At 41.1% G+C, this 18,785-nt stretch overlaps 1 protein-coding gene and 1 long non-coding RNA gene across 3 annotated transcripts; one reads left to right on the plus strand and one right to left on the minus strand.

Moving 5' to 3' along the window:
• Window positions 1-1,956: 1,956 nt before the first annotated feature.
• LOC124046631 (prolyl hydroxylase EGLN3-like) lies at window positions 1,957-17,129 on the minus strand. Of its 2 annotated transcripts, none has more exons than XM_046367236.1 (5): window positions 16,399-17,129; window positions 4,063-4,182; window positions 3,301-3,437; window positions 2,947-3,020; window positions 1,957-2,221 (listed from the first exon to the last, which is right to left on the minus strand). In XM_046367236.1, exons 1-5 carry the CDS (start codon window positions 16,888-16,890, stop codon window positions 2,184-2,186), a joined length of 861 nt encoding a protein of 286 aa, XP_046223192.1. In that variant the 5' UTR covers window positions 16,891-17,129; the 3' UTR covers window positions 1,957-2,183. The 2 variants fall into 2 exon arrangements, with proteins under 2 accessions (XP_046223192.1, XP_046223193.1); XM_046367237.1 differs by lacking the exon at window positions 16,399-17,129 and adding an exon at window positions 14,972-15,566.
• LOC124046632 lies at window positions 6,427-9,008 on the plus strand. The gene is made up of 3 exons (XR_006841036.1): window positions 6,427-6,799; window positions 7,694-7,832; window positions 8,948-9,008. It is a non-coding gene; the product is annotated as an uncharacterized LOC124046632 (long non-coding RNA).
• Window positions 17,130-18,785: the final 1,656 nt, after the last annotated feature.

The following is an 18,785-nucleotide window of genomic DNA, read 5'->3' on the forward strand; positions in this document are numbered from 1 at the left end:
CATGGGAGAGATAAGGATCCCTATGCCACCACCCCGCTGACCAGAAGCTCTCGGGTGTGCGAGAACACGTGGGCGGACGAAGAGAGAGCAGTAGGAGTAGCAGTGTTATCTGTGGTGATCCATGTTTCTGTCAGTGCCAAGAAGTCGAGGGACTGGAGGGAGGCATAGGCTGAGATGAACTCTGCCTTGTTGGCTGCAGATCGGCAGTTCCAGAGGCTACCGGAGACCTGGAACTCCACGTGGGTCGTGCGCGCTGGGACCACCAGATTAGGGTGGCAGCGGCCACGCGGTGTGGAGCGTTTGTATGGTCTGTGCAGAGAGGAGAGAACAGGGATAGACAGACACATAGTTGACAGGCTACAGAAGAGGCTACGCTAATGCAAGGAGATTGGAATGACAAGTGGACTACACGTCTCGAATGTTCAGAAAGTTAAGCTTACGTAGCAAGAATCTTATTGACTAAAATTATTAAAAATGATACAGTACTGCTGAAGTAGGCTAGCTGGCAGTGGCTGCGTTGTTGACTTTGTAGGCTAGCTGACAGTGGCTGCGTTGTTGACACTACACTAATCAAGTCGTTCCGTTGAGTGTAGTAGTTTCTACAGTGCTGCTATTCGGGGGCTAGCTGGCTAGCTAGCACTGTTGATTACGTTATGTTGCGTTAAAAGAACGACAATAGCTGGCTAGCTAACCTAGAAAATCGCTCTAGACTACACAATTATCTTTGATACACAGACGGCTATGTAGCTAGCTATGTAGCTAGCTACGATCAAACAAATCAAACCGTTGTGCTGTAATGAAATGAAATGAAAAATGTGATACTACCTGTGGAGCGAAGCGGAATGCGACCGGGTTGTTGAGTGCGGAAGTTCTATTCAGTAGACGTTGGCTAGCTGTATACAGAAGCTGATCTGGTGTAAAGTAGTGCACCACATAGAAAAATAGGGGCGCCATTTTGGATTGGCCCTTGAGTGCTCCAGATTGCATTACCAACTTAAAACAAGTCAGACAGGTGCCCATTCTGATTTTTATTGAGGACCCCAATTCATTCAGATCAAGCGTTAACCGGTGATATCTCACACCTGTTTTGGATGTTTTGGCGGTGATGGAGGGGGGAACAGCGTTAGCGCTGTCAAATCAACAAGCGGCACCTGGCACATACCTAAAGCGGACATTGCCATCGGCCGCATGGAGTCGCATTAAAAGAAATCCCATGCAGTCTTGTTTACAAGTTGGAATACTGGAATGTAAGATGTAATCTACACCTCGATTAGACTGATAGAAATCCTCATTAGTTTGTTTAATGATTTTCAGCTTGAGCGTCATTATTTCTATATAGTCTATACTTTCTCATTCTGAACTTCTAATGGAAGTGTGACGGCTGTGGCTTCCTGACAATGATCAAGAGCAGCTGCGATTTGACATCTCCAATGCTGTTCCACCTCAAACAGCGCCAAAACATCAGCTATGCAGGTGTCAGCTATCACCAGTTAACGCTTGATCTTATTGAATCTAGGCCTTAGTGATTTTCATCATAACATTGTCACCTCAATTCATCTTTATTGTTCAAGATTTACATGCAAACATTTTAATAATTACAGATGAGCCAAATTGTATAATACACACGTGAGCATGCACACACCCCACCCTCTCTATCTCTCTGTGTCTCTCTCTCTCTGTGTCTCTCTGTGTCTCTCTGTGTCTCTCTGTGTCTCTCTGTGTCTCTCTCTCTCTCTCTCTCTCTCTCTCTCTCTCTCTCTCTCTCTCTCTCTCTCTCTCTCTCTCTCTCTCTCTCTGGCATGCATGAACTGGTAAACAATTGTTTTAGAACAGTAGTAGTTAAAGAATAAAATTCAGTTGATTTTAACCCAACTACATTCTTTAACCATATTCTATAAAGACAGTTCAGGAAGTAGTACAGTATTATTTGGGTTGATTCATTTAAATACAATGACGAAGAGTAGAAAATCATTTTATTTCTAAATATATGTACAAAGCCATTAACGTCTCTTCTTATCATCTACCACAACCACACATCTTTGTAACTTTCAACATCTTTGTAGCGTTTAGAAGAGGTACCACAGCACAGTCCAAACAGTAATGACAATTCTGTCAGCACAAAGGATTAAGGATCCAGTGTTGTATTGTGTCACACAGGATGGAGTCTCTTATACGGTCAAAGTTCAGGGAGTACTGCTTCCGTCCGGGTCTTGGGTGGAGGCTGAAATAGATTTATGCCATTAAAGTTAGAATCCTTCATTTAAATAATAACAAAGCGGCCGCCCCCCTTTCTTTGGTAAAAGGCTGGGAGATGGGCCTGGAGAAATGGAACCACTCTAAAATTCATAGACAGAGTTATGGATGCAAGGACTTAAAACTACTGTATAAATTATAGATTTAGGGCTCTATTCAATACGGCTTGCAGAATTTCAGCTTTACAGCGTGTTTGAAATTTAAAGGCAACTTTCCCATTTTAGCCGAGACTGCATTCACGGTAAATGCTGCATATGTCGGCTCAATCAAAAATCACCTTTACATTTGTATCGTGGAATCTGTAACACTTCAGCTTTCCAGACTGAACAGAGCCCTCGAGCCCTTAAACATGTGTTTACATTTAAATTGGTTACAAACATTGTAGTAAAGCAAGCTTATATTTTGGGTTCTGATGGGGTACGACAGTTGAACTAAGTTAATGAGGCATTTATATGTTACATTTTCAAGAATCAATAGGTGTATATGATTAATCTATAAATCTGAAAATGGATGTAGCGACTAAGTAAAGGATTAGGTTACATTAAGATACATGGTGTAACCTGATGCCAGTTAACTTGACTGTAGCAACTACAATGTTACTATGCAGGAATAAGATGAACTTCATGTAAAGTGTTACCGAATGTTTTTCTTTACACATAGAAGTAAGTAAAATAATCCAATGGAGAAATGTACCTGTTAAGTCTCTAAACCGTCTCTTTGCCTCTGCTCTTTCTTCTGAATCGAAATACCACACGGTTATAGCATATCTGGAACAAAGCAATATTCTGAATTATTAGTATTATTACATAATTACATTACATCTTTTTTAGCATTTTATGAAAATCTAACAGTGTCAAGGAAATTAACTGAGAAATGTCTTCTGTATAATAATAACAGTACGATACATTCAACCACAGATTCAGACATTTTTGCATATGAATATTTATCAGTGTAATAACAGTATGTTGCATCAAACAGACTTTGTTGCATATTACTTAACTGAGCAATTATCGGTATAATAATAACAGTATGATGCATTAAACAGACCTTGTTGCATATGAAGGCTGCACCTCATGTGGATTCCTTCTATCTGACCAAAAGAACAGCAGTCTGTCAAACAGGGGCTCAACATCTGCAACGTAGGATTTGCCTTCGGGAAAAATGCGAAGAATTCCACCATGCTCCTGCCAAAATAACAAAGACACATTGTTCATTTCAGCTTTACAGAATAGCAAGTTGAGCCGTAAGAGACTTGCTCTGCAATTTACAAAGATCCTAAATCAGAGGCGGTTATCCAACAAACAGTGGACGGCAACATCTGACATTTTCATTGTCTCTAAATATAAAGCATAAATATGACAAGAATCCTGATGTTATAAAGGGAGCCGAACAATTAAACTGACAGTACAGTGACTGTCTTGAAAACCAAACTGTAATCTGAAAGGACTGTGGGTGTATTCCATAGTAAAAAACATATAAAACAGCATAAGAATATGTACAAAATTAAATAAAAAATTGGACAGCAAACGCTTAGTTTTATGAGACAAGTTTTAAAAACTAGACGTTTCGACCTTCAAATACCTTCTGCAGAAGAACATTGAAGGCCAAAACATCAATTTTTTCAACTTGTCGAAATAAAACAAATATTGTTTTTATGGTGAGCCAGTGATGCGCCTTTTCCTGTCCAATGATCTCTATACATTTTTAGGTTCCACCTCTACTCGCGTTGGTTAAGCATCATCTACTTTTTTCCCGAAATTAAATATATGCAATAATATGTCATAAATATGTTATAAATCTGCCGCTCACCTGGGGGTTCCAGTTTTTGTTGAGGTAGTAGATACAGGTGATGCAACGACCGTCAGCATTGGGATTGTCCACATGTTTCACATATCCTGTCCCTTTTCCTGGATAACACGCCACCATCGCCTGAAACAGACAAAACAAACCACAAAACATTAGTTCTCAGTCTGATACACATCATCATCTGTATAATCGCTGATCATGTGACAATATGTAACATGATAACTGTAGTGTACACCATTACAGAAGCCTTTTTTGTGAGAAAATATTTGTGGAAATGCCTTGACTATATTCTAAGAATACAGAAATAGTTTCTGCAAATCAGAGATAAAAAATATAACATGAAGACATTTATGGGTTAATATCTTGGTTGGAGAACATTTCCTGTAAGCGTTGTTTGGGGAGGGAGCGTTGTGGTTTCAGCAGAACTGGTCTACGTGCATTCAGTCAGCATCCAAGGAAGCACAATTAACCAAACTGTGGTAATCTATCTTGTGATAAGAAAGCCAAGAAAAGCCCTCAAAGCAATGCAGATGAAGACGCATGTGGTTACGACCAGGGGTGGGCACATTGGGTCAGATAGAGGGTTTACTAGAGGCCAAGTGACGTTATGTCATGTAACATTTCATTTGGGCATCAGATATGGATCACAAGTTAAGGCTAGTAGGTGTAGACACGTAAACTGATGAGGATTTATTTGTTTAATAGATGTACAGTGCCTTTGAATTAGTCCATCTTTTGTTTTGTTACAGCCTGAATTTAAAATGGATTAAAAAAGAATAATTCTCACCCATCTAGTCAATACCCAATAATGACAAAGTGGATTTTTTAAAATAGAAATTGTAGAAAATGTATTGTGTGTAAAATGTATAAATAATATATACAGAAATATCTAATTTAGATAAGTATTCACACTCCTGAGTCAATACTTTGTAGAAGGGCGGTACACCTGTCAAACGGTAACGCAGGAGTCCTAAGCCGAGCTCAGGGAGGACAGAAAACTCCCGTGGAGCAGAACGGCAAAAGCTCTCTTGATCTTGATTTTCATGATCTTCTGAGATCTTCTGTTGAATCTGACAATCAATCTTAATGGTTGTACAGCCGTCTCAAATAAAACTGTGAAGGACCTCGGCATTACTCTGGACCCTGATTTCTCTTTTGACGAACATATCAAGACTGTTTCAAAGACAGCTTTTTTCCATCTACGTAACATTGCAAAAATCAGAAACTTTCTGTCCAAAAATGATGCAGAAAAAATAATCCAAGCTTTTGTTACTTCTAGGTTAGACTACTGCAATGCTCTACTTTCCGGCTACCCGGATAAAGCACTAAATAAACTTCAGTTAGTGCTAAATATGGCTGCTAGAATCCTGACTAGAACCAAAAAATTTGATCATATTACTCGAGTGCTAGTCTGTCACGCTCAGGCCTTAGTTATCTTTGTTTTCTTTATTATTTTAGTCTGGCCAGGGTGTGATATGGGTGATTTATGTGTTTTTAACTTGTCTAGGGGTTTTTGTAGATTTATGGGGTTGTGTTCAGTTTAGGTGTCTAGGTAAGTCTATGGTTGCCTAGATTGGTCCTCAATCAGAGGCAGGTGTTTATTGTTGTCTCTGATTGGGAACCATATTTAGGCAACCATATTCTTTGGGTATTTTGTGAGTTGATTGTTTCCTGTCTTTGTGTTTACTGCACCAGATAGGGCTGTTTTGGTTTTCACGTTTATTGTTTTGTAGTTTGTTCATGTTTGAGTTTTCTTATTAAAGAACCATGAACTATAACCATGCTGCGTTTTGGTCCGCCTCTCCTTCCCAGGAAGAAAACCGTGACATAGCCTCTGTCATGACTGTCCTGATCAGGTCAGGTTACAGGAGACCACAACCTTACAGATTATCTCTCAACCCCAACAGAAGAGGAGAGATCTAGGGGTCTGAAGATGTGGGGGTTTTATGACCCCTAACGCCCCTGGTAAATCTCAGGCCACAGACAAATGCCTTTGTCCTGTTACTATGGAGAACCAGCCTCAGAACATTAAACATGAAATAAAGGGACTATGGAACAATGGTTTCCGTCAGCCACAATGGTGGTCATGACGATAGATGGAATATGAAAATGTATGTCATTTTTGTTTTGTTATTAAAGGTTTTCCTAGTATATGTTTGATGTTTGTACGTTGTATGGAAAATATCCAAATCAAAGAGAATGTTTTGGGAAAGATGAAATGTGAAGTTAGTTGTCTAAAATATGATTGGAGTAAAATCTAGACCTTGCCCTCATAACTTGGTACGCCCAGAGAATTGCCCTAAAGGCGGTTACGCCCACTTCTGACCCAAGGGTATAAAACCTGTGAGTAAATAATTTACAGGGAAGACTACGTGACCCAAGCTGCAGCCAAGGTCTAAAAAGTCAAGAACGCAACACAAGTTTGAAGACAAAAAAATGTTTTTCTACCCAAGCTACGGATGAGTAGCTGTGTCTAAGCGGGTGAATTCAAGCTGGACCCCCTTAGCATCCAATCCCAGCGAATCGTGGAATCTAAAAGGTTTCATTCTTATGCTGTGAGCTCTGAGCTACAGAGCTGTCTGTCCTCAGAAGACCCCTTCCATAGCAAGGGTGAGGGAACAGACTCCTAAGCCAAAAGGACACTGACATCGTGAGGATGACTAGAAAGGCGCGCCGGAGAAGTGCAATCATCGAGCAGCCTGAACAGTCCACATGGAGGATCTACAGATAACTTCCCCACGTAATTACATCATTATATTCTGACCAATAAGAGCGCAGTTTGGGGCAAGGCTAGGGTTAGAATAAGCATAGCTGACAAATTCACCCAAATGTATATTTCTCTCGTGTACTTTCTCTTTTTCTCTCTCTTTGAAATCCCCATTGTGGGTAACACGCACCATAGTGTGTTGGCCCGTTATACTAAGTTCTAATCAATAGCCTATAATGTTTTTTGTCTATGTGTATCTTTTATTATAATTTTAGCTTTATAGTACATAAATATTCAACTAAGATTGGTGTGGTACGAACTCATTGGTGAGACACGGGTCCGTGCAGATTCACGGACTATACAACGTTCAGAACGAGATGGTAGAGGTAACTGATTAATTAGCGGCTGTTGTAAAATCGATATTATGATATTCTTTGAGTTAATTTGGGAAATAGAAACTAAATAAAAACTAGTTTTCCCATGGTGCCCCAAGTTAATAAGTTAATAATTGCTTGATTCAGTTAATCACGCAATTAGAAACTTTAATCATTCGATGAGCAACAGTCGTCACATTAACTAATACAACGTCACAACATATTGGTGCCCCCTGTGAGGAATCTAATATAGGAATAGGCCGCACTGTTGGGTTAATTCCATAAAAATGTTGTAGCAAGATACATATATACCATTAATAGCTATAGGCAGGACTAGTGTGGGAGAGAAGTGTGTGTGTGTTTGTGATGTTCAATTGCACCGAGATACTGGTCTGGAGGGAACCACCCCTGTGGTATTTCTGACGAAAGCCAGTGTGTAGGGGAGGTCTACTGAATGCTACAAGCTAGGGCATAAGTATCAGCCGATGCAGGCATTCTGAAGATAATACTAGTTGGGCTCTAATTTAGGGTTATTTCTTTCGTTCGCTTTCAGGAGCGACCTGACTCAGTCATAAGCAATTCCTAGAGCAGAGGACATATGAGCCAGCCATTGGTGTGGTACGAACTCATTGGTGAGACCCGAGTCCATGCAGATTCCCGGACTCTACAATGTTCAGAACGAGATGGTAGAGGTAACTGGTTAATTAGTGACTGTTGTAAAATCGATATTCTAATATTCTTTGAGTTAATTTGGGAAATAGAAACTAGTTTTCCCATGGTGTCCCAAGTTAATGAGTTAATAATTGCTTGATTCAGTTAATCACGTAATTAGAAACTTTAATCATTCGATGAGCAACGGTAGTCACATTAACTAATATAAAATCACGACACCTCCCTACACTGGCTTCCTGTTAAGGCAAGGGCTGATTTCAAGGTTTTACTGCTAACCTACAAAGTATTACATGGGCTTGCTCCTACCTATCTCTCTGATTTGGTCCTGCCGTACATACCTACACGTACACAAGACGCAGGCCTCCTAATTGTCCCTAAAATTTCTAAGCAAACAGCTGGAGGCAGGGCTTTCACCTATAGAGCTCCATTTTTATGGAATGGTCTGCCTACCCATGTGAGAGACGCAGACTCGGTCTCAACCTTTGTCTTTACTGAAGACGCTTCTCTTCAGTGGGTCATATGATTGAGTCTAGTCTGGCCCAGGAGTGTGAAGGTGAACGGAAAGGCTCTGGAGCAACGAACCGCCCTTGCTGTCTCTGCCTGGCCAGTTCCCCTCTTTCCACTGGGATTCCTCTAACCCTATTACAGGGGCTGAGTTACTGGCTTACTGGTGCTCTTTCATGCCGTCCCTAGGAGGGGTGCGTCACTTGAGTGGGTTGAGTCACTGTTGTGATCTTCCTGTCTGGGTTGGCGCCCCCCCCCCCTCTTGGGTTGTGCCGTGGCAGAGATCTTTGTGGGCTATACTCGGCCTTGTCTCAGGATGGTAAGTTGGTGGTTGAAGATATCCCTCTAGTGGTGTGGGGGCTGTGCTTTGGCAAAGTGGGTGGGGTTATATCCTTCCTGTTTGGCCCTGTCCGGGGGTATCATCGGATGGGGCCACAGTGTCTCCTGACCCCTCCTGTCTCAGCCTCCAGTATTTATGCTGCAGTAGTTTATGTATCGGGGGGCTAGGGTCAGTTTGTTATATCTGGAGTACTTATCCTGTCTTATCCGGTGTCCTGTGTGAATTTAAGTATGCTCTCTCTAATTCTCTAATTCTCTCTTTCTTTCTCTCTCTCTCTCTCTCTCGGAGGAGGAGGAGGACCTGAGCCCTAGGACCATGCCCCAGGACTACCTGGGATTATGACTCCTTGCTGTCCCCAGTCCACCTGGCCATGCTGTTGCTCCAGTTTCAACTGTTCTGCCTGCGGCTATGGAATCCTGACCTGTTCACCGGACGTGCTACCTGTCCCAGACCTGCTGTTTTCAACTCTCTAGAGACAGCAGGAGTGGTAGAGATACTCTTAATGATTGGCTATGAAAAGCCAACTGACATTTACTCCTGAGGTGCTGACTTGCTGCACCCTCGACAACTACTGTGATTATTATTATTTGACCATGCTGGTCATTTATGAACATTTGAACATCTTGGCCATGTTCTGTTATAATCTCCACCCGGCACAGCCAGAAGAGGACTGGCCACCCCTCATAGCCTGGTTCCTCTCTAGGTTTCTTCCTATGTTTTGGCCTTTCTAGGGAATTTTTCCTAGCCACCATGCTTCTACACCTGCATTGCTTGCTGTTTGGGGGTATAGGCTGGGTTTCTGTACAGCACTTTGAGATATCAGCTGATGTACGAAGGGCTATATAAATGCATTTGATTTGATTTGATTTAGAAGCACCTTTGGCAGCAAACACAGCTGTGAGTCTTTCTGGTTAGACAGCCTTTAAAATGTTAATATTGTATTTTGTGTCATCACTTCAGATTGGTACTTTATGCATCTAAGTTTGACTGTGACCTCTCCAGCTTGCTTTTAATAAACAATGATTAATTTAAGATTGATTTCAAGTGTCCCATGTGTAGAATTTCCACAACAGTCTCTAAGAGCTTTCCACACCTGAATTGTGCAACATTTGTGCATTATTATTTTCTAAATTATAGTTTCTAATTTCATTCCAAAAGGCTATATATCCAATTTCACAAATGTTGGTAAATTAGCTATTTTGTTCAAAGAACTTATGAAAGACATTGGTGTGTTTTCCCACATCTAATCATGTCATGGGGTTTTTAGATGACAGACATGAATGTGTTTGAAAACTATCAGTTTATGGTTTTATTTCAGAGACAAACAATCACATTGTTGTGCAAAACGAGATACTGTATACCAGTGGAGGCTGCTGAGGGGAGGACGGCTCATAATAATGGCTGGAACGTCACAAATGGAATTGGCATCAAACACATGGAAACAATGTGTTTGATGTATTTGATACCATTCCACTGATTGCGCTCCAGCCACACCTACAGGAGCTACACTCCTGTAGGTTTTAACTCTAACCCTGTTCCTGGAGAGCTACACTCCTGTAGGTTTTAACTCTAACCCTGTTCCTGGAGAGCTACCGTCCTGTAGGTTTTAACTCTAACCTTTTTAACTCTAAAACCTACAGGAGTGTAGCTCTCCAGGAACAGGGTTAGAGTTAAAACCTACAGGACGGTAGCTCTCCAGGAACAGGGTTAGAGTTAAAACCTACAGGACGGTATCTCTCCAGGAACAGGGTTAGAGTTAAAACCTACAGGACGGTAGCTCTCCAGGAACAGGGTTAGAGTTAAAACCTACAGGACGGTAGCTCTCCAGGAACAGGGTTAGAGTTAAAACCTACAGGACGGTATCTCTCCAGGAACAGGGTTAGAGTTAAAACCTACAGGACGGTAGCTCTCCAGGAACAGGGTTAGAGTTAAAACCTACAGGACGGTAGCTCTCCAGGAACAGGGTTAGAGTTAAAACCTACAGGACGGTAGCGCTCCAGGAACAGGGTTAGAGTTAAAACCTATAGGACGGTAGCTCTCCAGGAACAGGGTTAGAGTTAAAACCTACAGGACGGTAGCTCTCCAGGAACAGGGTTAGTGTTAAAACCTATAGGACGGTAGCTCTCCAGGAACAGGGTTAGAGTTAAAACCTATAGGACGGTAGCTCTCCAGGAACAGGGTTAGAGTTAAAACCTACAGGACGGTAGCTCTCCAGGAACAGGGTTAGTGTTAAAACCTATAGGACGGTAGCTCTCCAGGTACAGGGTTAGAGTTAAAACCTATAGGACGGTAGCTCTCCAGGAACAGGGTTGGAGAGCCCTGATATAGGTGTAACGGATGTGAAATGGCTAGCTTAGTTAGCGGTGTGCGCTAAATAGCGTTTCAATCGGTTACGTCACTTGCTCTGAGACCTTGAAGTAGTAGTTCCCCTTGCTCTGCAAGGGCTGTGGCTTTTGTGGAGCGATGGGTAACGATGCTTCGTGGGTGACTGTTGTTGATGTGTGCAGAAGGTCCCTGGTTCGCGCCCGGGTATGGGCGAGGGGACGGTTTAAAATTATACTGTTACATTGATGCTGTTGACCCGGATTACTGGTTGCTGCGGAAAAAGGAGGAAGGTCAAAAGGGGGGTGAGTGTAACAGATGTGAAACGGCTAGCTTAGTTAGCGGTGTGCGCTAAATAGCGTTTCAATTGGTTATGTCACTTGCTCTGAGACCTTGAAGTAGTAGTTCCCCTTGCTCTGCAAGGGCCGCGGCTCTTGTGGAGCGATGGGTAACGATGCTTCGTGGATGAGTGTTGTTGATGTGTGCAGAGCGTCCCTGGTTCGTGCCCGGGTATGGGCGAGGGGACGGTTTAAAATTATACTGTTACATAGGGAATAGGGTGACATTTGGGACAAAGCCTAGCTCTAATCAAACACTGTAGCGTGAGGCTATATTTATGATGGGTTGAATTTATATGGTAGATATACAGGATATGAACATTCCATTCCACCTAAACATTGGAAATACAATATAGCGTTTTGCAACAACACCCATTTTAATACACATCTAAAATCTATGAATAAAAAATCTGAGAACAGTAATATTTACACACACATAAAGGTACCCATAAGCATTCATTTCTGATGGAAAAAACACAAGTGAAAAATTAGTGGATCTGGCGTTTTGGAAATAAACCCTTCATCTTATCCTGCGATTTTCAGTTTCTCCAGGAAGAGTCCATATTAGGTTTCTTAAAGAAGAATATCCCCAGACACGAAAGCAAAAGGATAATATAATGACCATAAAAATAGCATTGGAATCGTGTCATGCCAGCAACCTAACAATTTCACAGCAACCTTTAGACTATTCCTTCAACAATCTCTCTCCTTTGATTGTTGAACGATTACTATTATGCACACACCCATATAATAAAGCTGTAATAAAATGCCTCTTCTGGAGCAACATCACAAGGGTCTTATCTGATAAAGTGATCCTTTAGTTTATTTGCACCACAGCATATTTCCTGTCGGCACATACTGAGGAAAGGGGTGTTATGACGCACACAGTGTTTACTGTCTACAGTGGGGGCACGTATGCACGTACACACAGTGTTGTCAAAGAAGAGCGAAAACATATGAAGCAAGAGAAAGGAGGAGTGGGAGGAGGGGGAAGTCCACACAGAGCAGAGCTGGCAGGCTGCCAGGATGTTGAAGGTTTAATGACAGTGCTACGTGTCCAGCATGAGCCAACATAGCACTGCTAGGTCTACAGGCCTCTCTCCCTCTCTTCCATCTCTCTCCCTCTTCCTCCCTCTCTCCTTTTCCCTATCTCTCTCCATGTCCCTCTATATCCCGCTCTCGTTCTCTCTCTCCCCCTCCAACAGTCAATGACTACTCAATCAGTCCAGACAACAGACAAATTAACAGGCTGGGTGTCAACCAGCTAAAATACTCTTTTGACAGTTTCAGCTTTGTCACCTTTTCTTTGTAATGATATCTTATGAGGAAAGTTGTGTCTTTAGAATCCACTGACATTTGTTATGTTTGATCAAAACTGCTTCCAAATCTCAACAAATAAAACATCTCCACAGAGCAGTCAAATCAATTAACATGAGTGTTATCGAATAAACAAGTGACAAAGATACTGCAGCACTCAACCGTCTATAAATCCTTCTTTAACATGAATAAATGACACATGATAATTTGCTGCTGTTTTTTTTACACATTATCATCTGATAAATGGTTTGTCCACATAAGGCTGGGAGCAGGGTCCAGTGATGTGAGAAAGGGAGAAGGGTGTTGGGCTGTGGGTGGTGGTGGGATGTGCAGTACTGACTGACACTATGGCCAAGTCTGGTGTGTTGCAATGTAGTATCGTGTTCACACGCTATTTCCTGCTTGAAACTCTGATTTTCTGAGAGTACAAACAGCTATAGGCAGCGTGAGGAGTCACGTACCACCCTTCCACTGCAATCAACACAACATACGTGTGTTCGCATTCCCTGTTGACTGCATATAAGATCAAAGTTACTGTGAATAGATTGTGGGATTGCCATGGCTCTATGCAACAATGCTTTACAAAGCACTGCAAAACATGTAATGAAGTATGTTTACAGTATGTAAGCAATTGGTCCAACTGTAAGCCTACACTTTGAGGCTCACAATTATTACAAATATATGATGGTAAAAAGGGGAGTATTAAATACACAAAATGGTGGCAATCCAAAGTTCACTGACAACATTTTAAAAAGTTGACTGATATGCATTAAAAAAGTATATAATTCAGAATGTATGGGCCAACTCTTAAATGAATAGAATAGAATAAAATATTAGGACATAAAAATCCATATAGCCCAATAGTTGTGTTTTACATTGACAGGGGTCGAGAGGTTCCTCGGTGTCCAAATCACCAAGGACTTAAAATGGTCCACACACGCACACTGTCATGAAGACCTCGTGGGACATCAAATCCTCAAAAAGTTATACAGCTGTACCATTGAGAGCATCTTGACAGGCTGCGGCCATCCCAGGACATCACTGGGGCTGAGCTCCCTGCCATTCAGGACCTCTATATCAGGCGGGTTGAAAGGAAGGCCCAAAAATCGTTGAAGACTCCAGCCACCCTAGCCAAGCGTCAGCTGGAGTGGTGTAAAGCTCGTCGCCATTGGACTCTGGAGCAGTGGAAACACGTTCTCTGGAGTGATGAATCACGCTTCACTATCTGGCAGTACGACAGACAATGCATAGTGCCAACTGTAAAGTAGTGCCAACTGTAAAGTTTGGTGGAGGAGGAATAATGTCTGGGCTGTTTTTCATGGTTCAGGCTAGGCCACTTAGTTCCAGTGAAGGAAAATCTTAACGCTACAGCATACAATGACATTCTAGATTATTCTGTGCTTCCAACTTTGTGGCAATAGTTTGGGGAAGGCCCTTTCTTGTTTCAGCATGACAGTGCCCCCGTGCGTGCCCAAATGAGGTCAAGCCAGAAATGGTTTGTCATGATCGGTGTGGAATAACTTGACTGGCATGCACAGAGCCCTGATCTCAACCCCATCGAACACCTCTAGGATGAATTGGAACGCCGACTGTGAGCCAGGCGGAATAGCCCAACATCAGTGCTCGACTTCAATAATGCTCTTCTGGCTGAACGGAAATATGTCCCCACAGCAATGTTCCAACATCTAGTGGAAAGCCTTCCCAGAAGAGTGGAGGCTGTTATAGCAGCAAACGGTGGACCAACTCCATACTAATGCCCATGATTTTGGAATGAGATGTTTAACGAGCAGGTGTCCATATACTTTTGGACATGTAGTGTTTCACTCCTCTTTCACTCCAGTATCCCTGCACATTGTAAATATAGTATTGGAACTGACCCTGTATACAGTATAGCTTACTTACTTCTCATGTTCTTCTTAGTTTTATTTATTGTGTGTTTTTGTTCTACCTTATGTTATTTTTACTACTACATTGATAATGATTACTGATTATTGTTGGGTTTAGTGCTTGCAAGAAAGGCATTTCACTGTATTTGTGCACATGACATTAAAAGTTTACATTTGACTTGTTTTAACCCCTTATATATAAACAGTGCATTTGTAAGAACATCATATAGACCTAGGCCAGACTCTAACATGTTATATAAAGTTTAGGTCATATAATAACAATATACATATTTCTTCCATCAATAGTACGTTTAGAGGTGTGTCCACGACTGTAGCGTTTATAGTAATGTAGTACTGTACAGGCCTACTAAATTAGCTCTATCGTCAAAACAGTGACCCCCTTCAAACACCATCGACACGCTCAATTTACACAAAACTGTCGCACAACTTACCTTCGATCTTTCTCGAATTATACTTTTCCCAAGTCGACCGATGCAAAGAGAAACCAACTTATCGATTAATGTCAGAAGGAGGTGAATAGCCTCGCACCTCTTTTCACCTCCATTGACCCAGGCTATCTTATCTCCTCTAATGTTTCTTTTGGACACCCCAAAAGGGCCAGGACCAGCCAGCTGTCCATCCTGCAGAACTCCAGAGTAGTGCATCTCTTTCACTTGGTTCAAAACAAAGTGCCCAACCAATTCTCCTAGAAAGTTGTCTACGTAAAAGAATCCTTGGTCCAGTAGAGATGGGACAATCTGGTCCACGGCTAACCGCTCCAACTCTGTGTCCATTACATGTTGCAGAAGAGGCATTTTGACGATTTATGAGGAATTTAATGCAGCTTAAATCAGCTCCTAAAGTTGTTACTGCAACTGCATGGTAATGTCAGTGCATCAGTTCACTGATAAAAATGTATCAACAATGAAGCTCTCAAAAACGACTAGATTAAATTCTTAAGAAATGAAATGTCACAGAAGAGTTATGTTCTGCAGCAACTATAAACTCCAAACTATAAACAAGCAGCGAATGAGGCACCTGGATATAACTACAGAACGTGCAAGATGTGTTGTAACACTAGAGGGGCGGAGGGAAGCAAGGACCTTCATTCATTCTATTGAACTGACTCAGAACGCCTACGCACGATCACATACAATTAGGACTACATTTACGCTTATAACTGCATATGATTCTATATGCACAATTACAAATAAGTACGGATAAACGATGAATATCCATAATTTTAAATTTGGGCTAAAATTAAAGTGATCGTTTAAAATTGCGTTTTTCATTGGGCTAACGATAAAATACAGACGTTTATAAGTAGATACAACTTTGTGTAATTGACCTTTGCACAAACATCTCCAATGCAATTTATATATATAAAAAAATATATATATATATATCCAATGTTTATTTCTGTGCGCGTGCGTTAGGAGTGTCCCCCGCCATTGAGGATTCCACCAGGCGCATGTAGCCCTCTTGAAGCCGCTCGCTGCAGGTCCTCTCCACTAAGGTAAACATGACAATGGCAAAGTGCCACAAACCCCGACTTTTGCATCCCCATGAAAAGTGTCTGGGTATAATAATAATAACAATAATAAATACAAAATATAAATAATTTATTGAAGTATTTACTATTACTCAGTAATTGTGTATAATTATAGAATGGTGTCAATGTCTGGGCTAAGAACTATCAATATGAGCACAAAGACAGAACAGGTTAATTGAATCAAATACGAATAGACAGTTTTTTCCACCTGTTGCCCTAAGGAATAGGCTATACATCATAAACAAGCACATGCATAATTTAACTCGGTTAATATGAGTGATTGTGCATTAATACCAGTCAGTCCTGATTGAGTAAAATACTACTAACCTTATGCCTCCCTTTAATTTTGTAGCTTCCCAGTTTACCGTCGGCATAGGTGATGAGTTTATCCATCCTTGTCAATAGAAAGCCAAGGTTTTCACAACCTGTTTCAGTCCCTTCCACCCACGCAATTTTATCACCTCGAATGGATTTATTTTTGCCAAAGTTTCCACCTGCAAGTTCCCCGTCTTGCATATTTCCACCTTGGTGAATGTGTCGTACTTCTTGTAGAACGCGCTCTCCAATTTTGTTTCCGAGAAAATTGTCCACAATGCACAGACCATATGAATTCATACATGGCACAATATATTGCAAAACTAATTTGTGAGGGTTAAGCCTTTTATGATCTTTAGATTTTGGCCTGTAACTGCGGGGTTTTCTGAGGCCACACGGCAAGACCCCCTCCCTCGACTTGTCTTCATCATTATTAACAGTGACTTTACCCTTTGAGGACACTTCCAAACTGTGGTCATCCCCCTCCAGTGCAATATTGTTCATTTTGAGGGCTTTTCTTTGAAGACAAGTCCCCGCTAATTGTTTTTCTCCTAAAGTAGTCCAATATCTTCCGATTGAGCCGTTTGAAAGGCCTACTTGTCGCGTCAGTATACTCAATTGATAGTGGGCTCGTTTGAGTGGTAAGGCTGAAGTAACCGACTGCAGTCGAAAGTCGAGGAGTGAAGTCAGGGGAGGTGCATCTGCGACACCCGAAAGTCTGGCGCTAATGTGGTTTTCCAACAGCAAGACTCAGATCAACATGACAGTGGTGTCATTGTTAATACACGTGTATCTTTATAATGTTGAAATAAACATCCCTCCTACAGCCATATCACACACAAACTGAACACAAATGTGAGAGAGTCTCAAATATCACATTCATTTGTAGACACTAGTCTACATGAACAGCCTGTTCTCATAGACTATAAGTAACATAGTAAACGAAAATCCGGGACTCTCAAATGAATATGCTACATAAACAGGTTACTGAAGGCAAAAACGGAAGGAGGGTGGTTGGTCGAGGTGAATGGGTGGGCATATAACACAAACATCTTAGCAACCCAAAGGGTGTGTGTTTGAATCTCATCACGGACAACTTTACCTAAATAGCAACTTTGCAACTACTTATTACTTTTTAGGGACTTTTTTCAACTACTTAACATGTTACCTAACCTTTCCCCTAACCCTAACCCTTTAACCTAACTCCTAACCTTAACCCTGAACCCCTAAGCCAATGTTAGCCACCAAGATAACATTAGTGTTAACCACCTAGCTAACATTAGCCACAACAAATTTGAATTTTTACATATAACACATATTGCAAATTTGTAACATTGTATGAATTGCAATTCATAACCAGTGGTGTGTATTTATGAATGCCAAGGGAAGCCAGGTTTCCCCCAAAACGTACCAAATTTTCAAGAGGCTGAATGTATCTTACCGGAGAAAGCATCCGAGCGTATGTGTAGCCCATCTATCTGATGCTGTCTGGTCCAAAAGAGTATAACATTGTTGCCGCCCGTAGCATTGAATGCAACGGAAGCCAGCGAGCATTTGGCCTCCCTTGGTAAAAATAAATAAATAATAATAATAGCAAATCAGTGTTAAACTAATCTGAGTGAGCTCATCTGTGAATGGTCCTGGTGGACAAAAAAAGTGTCAAGGGAAGCCAGTTTGGATTTGTCTTCACACCAATCACATCAAAAGCAAAACGTCATTGACCGAATAAACCTTGAATTGTTGCATCTCGTTTTGTTGTTGTCCTTGGTGGCTAGCTAAAATGGTCCCTTTCCTACATTAGCCATGGATGGAGGTAGGGATTTGTACTTGTGGTTTTACTTAATTCTCTGTACTGGCCAATGATTATAACGGTGATTCTTATTCAACCATAAAGACATACATTTGGCTACCAAAGATGCGCAGGGAGAGAGAAACAATAGCCTATGTGAACTTTGATTTTATAATCTTAATTGTAAAGCAGATTTAATTTCACCTCCCTAATCATAAGAGCCATTTAAAGAACAATGCACATGATCATGGATTTATAACATAACTCTTATCAGAAGTGATTTTGGACCTGAACTGCCTTGGTTCTAAAAATGTGTTTAATTTCTTATATTCAGATGTGATATATGTATTCCTCATTAAAGCTCACAATATAGAATTATGTATAAATTGTAAGAGGCCTTATAAATGCAATATTATATTTGGAGGCTATTTATACAATAAAACAACTAAATAGAAAACTTGAAAAAGACTGAGGATGATTTGACAAACTCTCATAACATATTTTCATTCCTGAAAATCTGTTTTAAATTGCAGTGCTATGGATGAAATCTCTGTTTAAGTTTTGCATTCAATCACTATATAAATTCAAATGTACAACCATCCGAAACCTG

Source organism: Oncorhynchus gorbuscha, linkage group LG10 (genome assembly GCF_021184085.1).
Source record: "Oncorhynchus gorbuscha isolate QuinsamMale2020 ecotype Even-year linkage group LG10, OgorEven_v1.0, whole genome shotgun sequence".
In the NCBI taxonomy this organism is placed as follows: Eukaryota; Metazoa; Chordata; class Actinopteri; order Salmoniformes; family Salmonidae; genus Oncorhynchus; species Oncorhynchus gorbuscha.